Source organism: Rosa chinensis, chromosome 7, assembly GCF_002994745.2.
Source record: "Rosa chinensis cultivar Old Blush chromosome 7, RchiOBHm-V2, whole genome shotgun sequence".
Lineage (NCBI taxonomy): Eukaryota > Viridiplantae > Streptophyta > Magnoliopsida > Rosales > Rosaceae > Rosa > Rosa chinensis.
In genome coordinates, this window is record NC_037094.1 from 31,228,182 (window position 1) to 31,241,850 (window position 13,669).

General features: G+C 33.6%; 1 protein-coding gene and 1 long non-coding RNA gene across 2 annotated transcripts; one reads left to right on the forward strand and one right to left on the reverse strand.

Moving 5' to 3' along the window:
* The first annotated feature begins 5,249 nt into the window (after positions 1 to 5,249).
* On the forward strand, positions 5,250 to 7,611 carry LOC112179849. Its single transcript, XM_040511416.1, has 8 exons — positions 5,250 to 5,301; positions 5,403 to 5,555; positions 5,718 to 5,856; positions 5,910 to 6,150; positions 6,242 to 6,454; positions 6,618 to 6,710; positions 6,795 to 6,893; positions 7,095 to 7,611. The coding sequence occupies exons 1-8, from the start codon at positions 5,250 to 5,252 to the stop codon at positions 7,437 to 7,439; spliced, it is 1,335 nt and encodes a 444-aa protein (XP_040367350.1). The 3' UTR covers positions 7,440 to 7,611.
* Positions 7,612 to 10,469: 2,858 nt separating this feature from the next.
* LOC112175627 lies at positions 10,470 to 10,968 on the reverse strand. The gene is made up of 3 exons (XR_002926553.2): positions 10,946 to 10,968; positions 10,745 to 10,843; positions 10,470 to 10,637 (listed from the first exon to the last, which is right to left on the reverse strand). It is a non-coding gene; the product is annotated as an uncharacterized LOC112175627 (long non-coding RNA).
* Positions 10,969 to 13,669: the final 2,701 nt, after the last annotated feature.

A 13,669-nucleotide genomic window follows, 5' to 3' on the forward strand; every position in this document is an offset into this window, starting at 1 on the left:
AATCCTGTGTTTTACGATGAACTATTTCCTCGTGAAAAGAAGCAATTAGCGAGGAAATAATGATTTCGTCGTTATTAGTTTGGCGGAAAATTATGTGAAATCCGCCAAATTCAATGGCGACAAAATTATGGATTCCTCACTAAAATCCTGTGTTTTACAATGAACTATTTCCTCGTGAAAAGAAGCAATTAGCGAGGAAATAACTATTTCGTCGTTATTAGTTTGGCGGAAAATTATGTAAAACCCGCCAAATTCAATGACGACAAAATTATGAATTCCTCCCTAAAAGCCCGTGTTTTACGATGAACTATTTCCTCGTGAAAAGAAGCATGTAGTGAGGAAATAATGATTTCGTCATTATTAGTTTGGAGGAAAATTATGTAAAACCCGCCAAATTCAATGGCGACAAAATTATGGATTCCTCGCTAAAAGCCCGTGTTTTACGATGAACTATTTCCTCGTGAAAAGAAGCAATTAGCGAGGAAATAACTATTTCGTCGTTATTAGTTTGGCAGAAAATTATGTAAAACCCGCCAAATTCAATGGCGACAAAATTATGAATTCCTCGCTAAAAGCCCGTGTTTGACGATGAACTATTTCCTCGTGAAAAGAAGCAATTAGTGAGGAAATAACACTTTCCTTACTATTAGTTTGGGGGAAAATTGTGTAAGACCCGCCAAATTCAATGGCGACAAAACTATGGTTTTCTAGCTAAAAGTCCATGTTCTACGAGGAATTGTTTTGTCGTCAAAAGAAGCCATTATCAAGGAAAATAATATTTTCCTCGTTATTGGTTTGGCGCAAAATTATATAAGAGACCCGCCAAATTTAATAGGACGAATGAAAGTATTCGTCGCTAAAAGTCTTATTTCATCGATGATTGATCTCTTTGCCTTTGATGCATTTAGTGAGGATCTAATTGTTTTCGTCGCTGTAGGTTTTAGTGGGAAAAAAAAATAAGGGAAAAAAATTGGCGGGATTAAAAAAGAAAAAGAGCGGGTAGATTTTTTCTTTTGGTGGGGCAATAAAAAGTAGTAGTAATTAAGATCGTGATAAAAAAAAAAAAAAAAAACATATAAAAGAGAACTATGACGACAAAACCCTACTTGTTAGTTTCTCCTTATCAGCTCTCTCTCTGAAACTCTCCTCGTGGGTATGTATCTAAAATCTTATTGTTGTTTTGTTTTGTTTGATTAATCATGGTTTGTTTTGTTGAATCTAATCTTGATATTATTTAGAATTGGATTAATTAAGTTCAATGTCAATGTATTTGTTTTAGAAGTTCTCCTTTTGGTTAATCGATTTTGTTGTTTTCTTGTAGCCTAATTCTTCTTATGTAGGAATTTGTCATAGCTTGAAGATTGAGGATTGATCCTTTATATTTTTTCCGTGGCTTCATACCTTAATTTGTTGTATTCATATGCTAAATATAGATTTTTGGTTTGGTATGAGCCTTGGATTGATTTGTTGCAGCCCCACCCAACGCCTTAATGTGTTTTGTTTGGGTCGATCTGTTGGTAGTTTTTTTTTCCCTTTTTTTTTCGTATTGCTTTCTGTTCCTTGTTGGGCTCTTTGCCTATCATTCATATGTTTGGGCATCTGGATGATATGATCTTGATTAGGGAAGCAATGTTTATATGTTTTCGACAAAGTTACAAGGACTTTTAGCTGTCTGATAGGCAACCCGATTTCAGCAGAGAGAATACGGGGGATTGATATCTTCACTTTTATTGTTCTATTGTATCCATTATGGGAAGAATGTCTTAATAAGACACATGCCTATTGCTATTCTGGTAAAAACCAATTTGTTTATGGATTGAAACTAATTAAATTGCTTCATGGTTTTGATTTGTTACTGTCAAATCTCCTACTTATGATTTCTCGTTTCAAGATATAGATGATGCTAGTAATTCACTGACATTTAGTATGCAAGAACGCTATGCAGAATTTGTTATCTAATACTATCAGGATAATTATATTTGGAAGTAGAAGGCGAAATTTCACAATACAATTCTATGGCAGGTGATCGAGGGTTCATTGATTACTCTAGATTCCAGAAGGTAGTATAGAATACCTTTTTGATTTCATTAGCTTAATTATGTCAAACTGAAAAGGTAGGACTTCCATCTCTGTGAACTGTAAGACCATTACTGAGGAAGTGTTGGCTTAGCAGTTAGTTTAAAGTTAAGGATGGAGTTGAGAGTTTAACCAAAGAGCGTAGAAGATTAGTCCCAATTACTTTTTATGGACTAATAAACTTGAAAGCTTCAGACCCTCTTCGATAGTAATCTTAGAGGTTCATCCGGTGAATGATTCTCTTCAGTTTGTCTTGTTGGAAAATTTTGGTCTGCTATAGAGCTAAAGTTAACTTTGTTTAGCACCATAAACCCCACCCTTTTGCAGCAAGCGACATGGAGAGTGAGCTCTCTGAATTATTGCTTCTTGTTCTGGTTTAAATTTGGTGATATTGAATCATAAAAATGTAGGCCAAGTGCATGATTGTGTTCTGTTTCATTGTGGCTGGTATCTGTTGAATGCCTCCAACCTGCTTCTCGATGCTGCAAAGAGTATGTTAGTTTTTCAATTACCTTTTGAAGGCACCTAGTTTTAGAGTAAAAGGAACTGGAATTGAATATCTTTCAAATTTGTTTGTTCTAGCCATGTAAGAAAAATGAGGTGATTCTCTTTATATAATATTAGTCATCTTCTAGTAGATTGAATATGAATATTTTGCAGGATTGCTGATTTTGTGACTGCTAATCCAGATCCGTTAATACCAACGTAAGAATATCACCAAATTTTTGTAAAGTTTAGTTTGCATTATGTGCATTGTGATCATTATTTTGTATTTATCTGTCAAGCAGAAAGCGAAAGAAACGACGATCCTGTTGCTTTTGGAAATAGCTCTGGTACCATCTTCTCTTTACTTTTCATTTCTTGTTTACCATTTTCAAGAGAAATGCTGCTCTACTATTAAGATAAAATTGCTTCAAACAAAGAAATTGTTAGCACTATTGAACTGAGAACAACTTCCCAGCAAAATGTAAAATATGTTATGCTAAAAGTTCATGAAGCATTTGAATTCTTTCTATAGATAGAAATGTGGACTCAATCTTCATCCTTAGTGCTCAATTGTATTTCTGATAGTTATTTCAGTCTTGGGTCATTTGTTAAGGAAGTATGATTTTGATGATGCCTAAAACTTACTGTTATTGATGGAAGTAGCAGTAAAGCTAGAAAACATTTTGTGCTTGGTTCCTAAAATAACAAGATTAACCTTAACATTTGATTAGCAGTATCGTTGGCCTCTTCTTTTCCCTCCTCTGTAATGCAGTATCAAACCTTGTTGGGCTCTTTGCCCTTTTGCTTTCTGTTGTTGTAATGTCAAAAAAAAAAAATTAGAACTCCTGGCTGCTAGCTGCCAGCCACCCACTGGCATAGTCACACAAGGTAGTGCAGCTGTGTGTTATATAATATGTATATGTCCATATGTCACTGAACTTAAATTTAATTGCTAGCTATAGCCTCATTCCCAGTTGGAATTGATGGCTATTTTTTTTAGGGTAGCTAATCCCAATGCGGTCAAACATGCTCAGGTCCCATATGTTTTGTTTTCTTCTATATATCCACCACCAATATTGCTGTTCACACCTAGTCAAAAAAAAATATATTGCTGTTTTGTTTTCTTCTATTATTCTGAATAACTTCTAGAGTGAACCTCATAATATATATATATATATATAGCAGAAAGTTGTTCGATGTTTGCTTTAGATTGGGGCTGTGTTTTTGCTTCATGAAATTGTCTTGCTCTTACTATTTTGAGAAGCAGTAATCTTACTCTTGAATTTATTTCATGTACCGGATGGTGTCCAACTTAGATAGAACACGAGGCTGAACTAAAGCAAACAAGTAATGCCAATTTATATAAAAGACAAGAAGAAGAGTTTCCTACTTGGTTTGAAAAACGAGTATGTTACCCGTATCCCAATTTTGATTAATGTTTTGTGTAATTTTTTTGTTAAAGTATGCTAATTCATTTTATATTATCTCTAGATGAGTCATTTAGTCCAAAGTGGATTGGTGGATGCAACTGATCAACTTTATTGTTTGGCTTGTAAACCTGATGTGCGTGCCCATACATATACTGGTTGTATTGTTGATGGAGTTAGGTTCCACACAGAAGATCTAGATGATCGTCGCACCACACAAAATAGTGGTATATATGTCCCTGGAGTTTTTGTTGGTGGAACACATGATTATTTTGGTGTTTTGCTAAATATTGTGAGATTAAGGTACGTAGATATGCATCACGTTTTTCTATTCAAATGCAAGTGGTTCAACACAGACGAAACAAAGAGAGACGCGAGAAAAAGAGTACAACGTGATTATAATCTTATGAGCATTAATTCAAGCTTTGTCTGGTATGAGGATGAACCTTTTATACTTGCTAGTGAAGTGCATCAAGTGTTTTATTTAGATGATTATAAGTTGGGCCCTGAATGGAAAGTTGTCTAAAAAGTGCAAATGAGACATGTATGGGATGTCCCAGAGGTAGATGACGAGGATGAAGAGGTAGATGAGGAAAATTTTGATCCAGTGGCTAATAATGATGTATATTAGCAAGATGAATTCAATGAAATTCAATGGTCAGTTCAGGAAGAGGGTCTTGAAAATCCTCAATTACATCAAGAGGATATTGAGCCCGAAGTCATTGCTTCAAATGTCGAGAGTGACGAATGGATAGATGATGGTAGGCTTAATGATTTCATCTGTGATGATGTTGAAGAAAACGATACTGATTATGATGACAATGAAGAAATCATTTCAAGTGATGACAATAGTGATTAGTTTGCGATGTAATTTTTTTTTTTGTTGTATTAGTATATGCATTACTCTATACCTTTTTTTTTTTTTGAATTAAGCGGTGGCTAAGTAACTGCAACTTCTTTTAATAACCTTTCATTGTTTTTCTATTCTCTTTAATATTATGGCTTTTCATTTATGTATGAAGTTTATGATTATTATTGTTCAACTTCTTTTAATAATTTTTCATTGTTTTTCTATTCTCTATAATATTATGACTTTTCATTTATTTATGAAGTTTATAATTATTATTAGTCACATGTATGTTCAAATTTTTAATTAGCTCGAAATTTGATTTGGATATCCAATGTAGTTGTAGTTTTGGCTCTTCTTGTAAGTCTTGCAAGTTAAACTTATTTTATTTCTCTTATAGTAACAGTGACAAAATGTCGAAACGTCTTCGTTCGAACGTTTCCGTTGCCCAAAAGGCTAATATTGGTATGTACAATACAATTTCTTTGCTACAAACATAGTATGTAAATATAGAATTATTTTATTTATTTCACTCATGATTACTCAAAATCATGTTAAATGAACAGGTGTCACTTTGACAAAACGGCGACGTGTACAAGCAAACGAACCTTCACTTCCAAATTCTTTGCAAGATGAACTTGATGTTCTTGATATGCCTACCTCTAATAGAACTACCCAAAGGGCTATTGCTAGTACCATTATCCAAAGGCCTACTGTTGGTAAGTTAGACTCTGACCATTTTGAATTAGGTTATATATATATATATTCTTTATGGGTCTAAAACAACTGCTGCAATATTAAATTATTTCAACCCATGACTTGATTCCAAAAAAAAAAAAAAAAATAGAAATCATAAGTTAAAGTTACATTGATTATAACAGGTGACTCAATGAATGCACACGTTCAGTGCCAAACTACTAACCAGCCATTAATAAATGCTACAACTGAAGGGTTGAATGATGCTAGGACATCAGTCGATATCCAAGGATCTACTACAGGTACTCATTGTCTTGCTTTGTTGTATTTAAAATTTATTAATTATACATGTACTTCACTAATTAAATTTTTAACAGAAGGTCCAGAAAAAAAGTGCGTGGAAAGACAAGAGGTTTAAATGCTGATAAGGTGCATGAGCAGCTTGGTACTAAAATACCTGTGACTTTCAAGAAAGAAAATGGCAGACCCACAGGTCCATATGCAGAAATGTTTGCTAATGAAATTGGATTCACCATTCGGAATCATGCACCTCTAAATGTGAAAAAATGGAAGGAAGTAAAACCAGAAGATAGGACAAGTTTGATCAAAAGAATAACTGTGAGTGATTTTTTTTTCCTAAATAATTTTCTTATTTTATTATATAACTATAGTAAAGTATTTTGTCTAACATTAAATTATTTATATGCAGACTAAGTACGACATTGACATGTCTCTACCTTGGGTTAAGAGATATGTGAATAAATCGTTTGGAACAGTGTTTGCTAACTTTCGTTATAAGCTGAAGAAGCATTTTGAGCAATTCTCAACAAAAGAGGAAGCATTAGAAAATAAACACAAAGATGTTAAAACTGAAGAAGAATGGGCTTTTCTGTGCACTTATTTTTCTAGTGAAGATTTTCAGGTACGTACAAGATTGTTTGTTTATTCTTTTTATTTTTGCTATAGTTGTTTTTCAAATACTACACTAATTTTGTTAATAATTTCTACATTTCAGTTTGCTTTTTAATGATAAGAACATAAAATTACAATTCCAAAATAATCATTTGATATGTTATACTTTCCAGATTGTTTCAGAGAAAAATTATATTAATAGGTCACATTTGAAATATCACCATAAAGCAGGGTCGAAGTCTTTTATGTCGCATCAAGAACAGATTGTAAGTTATCTATATAATTTTATTAATTAATATATTGAAACTATTATACATGTCTTAACAACATTTTTTTGTTTAATGCAATAGGCTGCACAATCAGGGGAGATGCTAGGTGCAATTGAACGCTTTGAAATGGAGTACAAAAGCATTAAAAAAGGTTGGGACTTGGGAGCGAAAGAATTATGGGTAAGTGACCTATTGATGTATATAATATAACTTGAATTATAGATGTATAACTATATATGCATATTCATACGTAGATATGTATTTATATAAAAAACAATTACATAGATTAAGATGATGAATATACCTATAGATTATAAGAGATTATTTTGATTTACTAGGAACTAAGCATACACACTTAAATGTATTTTCTTTTATTTGCAGGATCAAATGGTTAAGATGCGAACTGAGACAACCCTTCCTGATGGGACTCAAACTATGAATGATGATGAAATATGTGCAAAGGTTCTTGGAGTAAAATCAGGCTACATCAAGGGTTGTGGTTTTGGCCCTAGGCCTCCACCATCTAGCACTTCTCGATCGTCACTAGATGAAATGTCTGAGAAGAATAAAGAGTTAGAAGATAAACTTGAAGAGACCCAAGATACTATAAAGGCTCAACAAGAAAAGATTGATGCACAAAACGTGCTGATCCAAGAATTGCAGGAGCAAGGCAAAAAGTTTGAGCAGTTCATGGCAACCTTTATGAACCAACAAGCATCAAGTTAGTTATGCTTATCTAGGATTTAGTATCAGTTAAACAAGTTAATTGACTTTTGGATCATTTTTAGTTCAATATTGACTTTAGACTATTCCAATTAGTAGTTATGGTAGACAACATTATGAATTATTATTTTGTTTACTGTTTAACTAGTTTTGAATAAGAATCCTCTTTTTAGAATAAAATAATATGTATCGCTGACAGGTCGTATCGTAATAAGAAGACAACTGCAACAAAAATAAATTTCCTCGCTAAAGATTAAAATCAATAACGACAAAAATAAATTTTCTCACTGTAGACTGTAGATCCTACACTGACGGAAAACACATTTCTCGTTGAGTATCTTTATCGAGAAAACTTTTTCTTCTTAAAAAAGATACATATTACGATGAAACAAAATTTCCTCGCTGAAATCAGTTTATAGAGAGGAAAAACTTCCTCGCCCAAAGTTATTTATAACGACGAAAATATTTTTGTCCCAAAAACTGTAGTCCATACACCGACGAAAAACACATTCCTCACTATTGAGTATCTTTATCGAGAAAACCTTTTCTCATTGAAAAGATACATTTTACGAAGAAACAAAATTTCCTCGCTGAAAACAGTTTATAGCGAAGAAAAACTTGGTCGCCCAAAGCTATTTATAACGACGAAAATATTTTCGTTCCAAAAACCGTAGTTCCAATGCCGATGTAAAACATATTCCTCGTTGTTAAGTATCTTTAACGAGAAAACTTTTTCTCGCTGAAAGAATACATGGTACAATGAAACAAAATATCCTCGCTAAAAAAGGTTTACAGCGAGAAAAAGCTTCCTCACCCAAAGCTTATAACAACGAAAATTCGTCGCAGAAAAAGTAGTTTAAATATTTTATTTATTTACATTTTTTAATTTTAGTTATCATTGGCGAGGAAATAATTAATTTCGCGATGAAATCTAGTATGTCGGAAAATATATTTAACGACTATTTTCTAATCGTTGAACTTTTCTAACGAGAAAAAGTATGGGTTTGAGTGAGGAAAGAAATTGTCGCTATAGAATAACAGCGAGACAAATAGATTTCATCACTGAAAGGGTTTGACAAGGACATTTTTTTTTCGTCGCTAAACCTTTTCTTGACGAGCATTCTCCGACGAATTGAAGACGAAAAGAATTTCCTCGCTGAAGTACTTCCGCGACGAAATGTCTGTTTTTAGCGAGGAATTTGTTTCTTGCAAATGAGGTTTTTTGTTGTAGTGTCTGATTATTCATGGAATTGATGGCAGCGGTAAACGCTGTTGTAAGAGCTTCAATATCTGATTTCGTTACTTCACCCATTGCTACTAAGGCAAATAAAAGAGACAGGGAAGACCTGCTCTGATACCACCTGAAGCAGTCGGATTGATAACTAGGTTTACCAGCAATAAACCTAACAAAAGGGTTCTGGAGTCCACCAGAGATAAAAGAGAAAATTCTCTATTTTATTGATTAAAAGTTATCAATAAAAAAAACCAAATATTAGAGAAGTTTCTCTATCTTTCTTACGGCTGTGTCCATAATTGCTAGTGGATTCTAATTCATCTCATATGGCTTTCGACGCTTGACGGAGCCTCTTACTATCGTGTACACGCTTCCCGCATCAGAAACCCAACAGATAAAAATTCAACCTTTGCACTCCCCCTAAAACCATATTTTTTGAATAAAAATTCATCCGAAACACTTCCGCTCCATCCACAAGCCATGAAATCGTCCAATAACCACAATTTAGATTCCGAAAAATCCTCAGAAAATAATAACGAATGTCCGGGGCACTACATTATGTACCTAGCTTGTACCCTTTATGGGCTGTTGCCTTTTAATGAAATGTTTCTATTTAATGAAAAAAAAAGAAAGATCTATCCTCGTAAAAGCCTTCTAAATATTAGTAGGGTGAGGCTATTTCCACCCTACCAAATGCTTTGTTCACCCTACAATTAAATTTTTATTTTGAAACTTTCAATTTCACCCTCAAATAATTTTCGAAAGGAAAAAAAAAATATTACCATTGAAAATGCGAAACTGAAAAGAAAAATGAAAGAAAACTGAGCCCACCATCAGCCCAGTGCCTTATATATAGTTTCTTGTTACTCTTTCATTTTTTTTGCTCTTCTCTATTTTCTCCCTTCATCAACTATTATGACACATTAAACACGCGAGTCACATGGTAGAACAAAATAATACTAACCGACAATTCTTTTCACTTGTTGCCAATTGCTATAGCTTGAAAATTTTATCTAATTATTTGTCTGGTCGACCGGCGATGAAGAAGCTAAGATGATATATATATATATATATATATATATATATATTGTGTATAGAAAGCTGATATGAAAATAGCGATGTAAAGTCTTAATTAAAACAAAATGGATTTCTCATTTTCATTATTTTTGTGTTAATAATTATTGTTAAGGACAATTTTGGAATTTTGAAGAAAACATTTGGTTGTAGGGTGAACAAAGTATCTAGCACTAGTACAAAAATTGAATCAGACGACGGCTAAAAACTGTCGTCTGATGCAGAGCTGACTGTCGTATATCTCGCTGCCGTCTGATGAAACATGATTTAGAGAACTGTCGTCTGAAGAACTCGGCATCCATGTCGACAGCATGTCGACATCATTAACTGTCGTGTGAATGTCACTCAGACAACAGGCAACTTAGGAACCCGTTGTGTGATTGTGATTCAGAAGTCATTTTTTTTTATAACTGTTGTGTGACTGTTATTCATACAACTAAAATATTGATAGCATCCGTGATATGTATTACTCTCACACAACAGTTTTTATTGTATGGTTATTGTGAACATTGTGTAGGAACAACAGAAAATGAAATCAAAAATACCAAATGAATAGTAATTACCAATATACATCTAATATTGTTATAATCCACATAATTGTACTGAAATGTATTAGACAATATTGCCAAAAAGGAGCACCATTCTACTCCAACACCAAAATATGGAACACATCTATACTACTCCACTAGCAAAATAAGTGAAGAAATGTACTTTAAATTGTCACTTTGGAGCACAAAAACACATTTCTAGCCTATTTCACTTCAGAGCTTCTAGGGCATGAGCAACTGCATACTTTACAGCTTGAGGATGTTCTTCAACACATAACTTGTGAGCTCATTACGCACTTCATCAATTTCCACTTGACCATAAACATGGTTGGCTCTCCTAGCCCACTGTAATAGTTTGAAAATAACAATGAAAGAAATGCCATCTGATAAACTAAAACAAAACTATTTTGAAAAACTAACAGCAAACATCCAAATTAAGAAGTTTCAGTTACCTTATCTGCAAATGACAAGTTTGTATCATGGATGATATCCCTCATATATCTCATCACAAAATAGCCGCACTGTTTGTCGTTTGGCTGTGATGGAATACCCTAAAAAATAGACAGCGCGCACCATCAATCAACAACATACATATACTACTAATTATTGACTGAATCATTATTCAAAAGGAAATAATTATGTCGAACACTTACTGCCATGTTCTTCCATTGAACAGAGCTCCCTCCTTTCTTGTTGCGTTCCCTTTTAAACATTGATATAGCACTATTAAGGTTTCAATATAAAGTAGGGCCTGATTAAAGACTCACATTCGAACAGGTATCCTTCTTCTGCCAAAAAGACTAGATATCAAAGCAAAAAGCAATGACTAGCATACAAATTCAACTTTGGTCACTAATAATACAATTATATACCATGAAATCTTCTTTCTTCATCATACTTAAGACGACAACAAAGGTTTTATAAGATAGTTATCCATAGGAATCCTTTTTCCACTCATGCAGAAGCTGTAATGGAATTTTACATAAACAAGTCACAGCTGAGAACATTATTTCCCAACAAGAAAATTTACTATAAAAGCTGAGTGATGACAAAGAATTTATCAAACTCAAGATTGAACAATGATAACCACTGCTCATTGGTATAGCAATTATCATAGGTCTGATGAATTCTTTTGAGAATTGAAATGCATTGTAAGCTACTAACATTCTAGTTCTTCTCATTCTTTATACATTGCTTCCTTAATTAATGATATAATAAGATCCCCCAACAGAGAAAAATGGATACTCGCTTGACTAACTACAATCCCATAGTGAAATAAATTGACAAATAACAAATGCCAAACATGCATGTACTAAAGAATGTCTCTAAAACTACCCCCCGCCCAATGTTCGGACTACGTCTAACCAATTTGTGTAGTTGGACTAGATTCCACCACCAGTTGATCCTAGCTTCATTGCATTAATTCATGTATTCTTTTACTGAATAAAACAATAATGTGAAATGCGATGATATATTGTCACCAAAAACATCCACACCTGCTCCCACAAGAAGACTACCTCACAAACATTAAACTTGTACTGTAATGGTTCAAAAAACTTTAAACTGCGCATTATACTGCAATATAGGAAAGGACTAGACTAGTTAGCAATCCGAGGCTACTTTAACATAAATTAAAAGTACAAGTAAAGTAAAATTATGGTGACTATGTAAAAAGTAAAAGAACCCAGGTCCTGTTAGTTCCTTCTGAATACTTGAGAATCAGATTGCAGTGGTAAATAATATGTGCAGTAAGACCAAGCCCTCAGGTTTGCCTACATTAAGTTAAATAATTATGGACCAGATAACAAAGATTGGATGTAAAGTATGGAAATATAACTGACCACGTATGAAAAGATTGGACCACATGACAAAATTTCCATTCTCATAGCCTCCAACCTACATGGTAAAGTTCAGAAAATTCAGGGAATGTATCTACACAGCAACCTCCCAAGTTACAATAATTCAGGAAAATAAGTTCGTCACATTTGATATTGAAAAAACAAAAAAACAAAAAAAAACAAAACACTACATGTTCCTCAATTGGCATCATGAGGTGATAATATAACTCTTGCCAGCAAAAGTGACAGATGAAGACAAAACAGAGTTCATAGTAACAGAAAAGGGCAAGGACAAGGAGTAGTGAAGATAAGACACTGCTTGAATACCCAAGGATGTCAAAAAGCACAAAAACTGCTAATAGAGATAGCAATGCCACAGATAATACTTAAAGTACAGCAACAATCAGCAGTGAGTAAACATTAGTCTGCATGTGAAGCTAATATGGTGGAAGTCTTATACTTTTCCTCTTCCTTGTTTTCTTCTTTTACATATTTAAAGAACAGTCAAGTTATTCTTTAAGGTAATTAGTGCTTTAATAAAAGGCAACGAGAGAACGCAGCCACAACTACAGAAAGTTTAAGAAAACACATTCCAGAGTCTCATCATGACATACTGAAATCAACATTTGGTTCCAAAAGTACAGACAGCAAACAGACTGTGGCATGCTTCTTGAGTTTGTATAAACTAGTCTATGCCAAGAATTTATTTATGTTAAACTGGGGTGAGAACAATTAAATACCATAACATTTCTCCCGTCAAGAAGGAGACTAGCACCACTTTCGACACTGCTCTGGAATAATCTGCATATGCAATCCTTCACCTGTAATTTAGCTAGCATATCAAAAACAAATAACGGACCACATTATGCATATCATCTAATAAGTAGTACAACAGACTTTCCAAGAAAAAAATGCATGCTTATTTTCAGACGTAAAACAAAGTTTATGTATAACATACTTACACAAGCATATGGACAATTACCAATTTATAACACATATGCATGACCAACTAATTAAAAGCACAAAATAAGTCAACTAGCCCTCATAAACTCAAGCCCAATTAAGGTGTTTGACTCAAAACGTATGCATTGCTCAAGTGCTTAAATAAAAAGGTATTCACTAGGATGCCAGATATTCAATTGTCCCTAAATACTACAACCTCTCTGCCCTATCTTTCAAAATTCTTTTATTCCTCTCTCACCACACAACCCAAGGAGAAGATAGTACTTCAAAGCACCAAAACCAACAACTCTCATATTTGCCCAATACATGAATCATACTCCAACAATTTTGGTATTCTTTCTGTACTTGCTTGCACATGTAAAGAACCGTAAGTGTAGTCAAATTGACAAAACTACTAGTACTGCTTCTAATGTTGAAATGTCATAATTTGTTCCTTGTAAAAAAATGCCAAGATTCCCACCTCTACAGTTTGAACACAAACAAAATTATGCCAATTCTTTCAGCTCTGTAAAGAATAAGTCAGATCTAAGAAATTAAAAATAATAGTCAAAATTGTTTGATAGCATAGCTTTGTCG

Coding starts and splice junctions, on each gene's coding strand:
- LOC112179849 (XM_040511416.1), top strand. CDS start 5,250: ATGTCGAAACGTCTTCGTTCGAACGTTTCCGTTGCCCAAAAGGCTAAT. Junction 5,302..5,402: donor TGCCCAAAAGGCTAATATTG/GTATGTACAATA, acceptor TTAAATGAACAG/GTGTCACTTTGACAAAACGG. Junction 6,894..7,094: donor TGGGAGCGAAAGAATTATGG/GTAAGTGACCTA, acceptor TTTTATTTGCAG/GATCAAATGGTTAAGATGCG.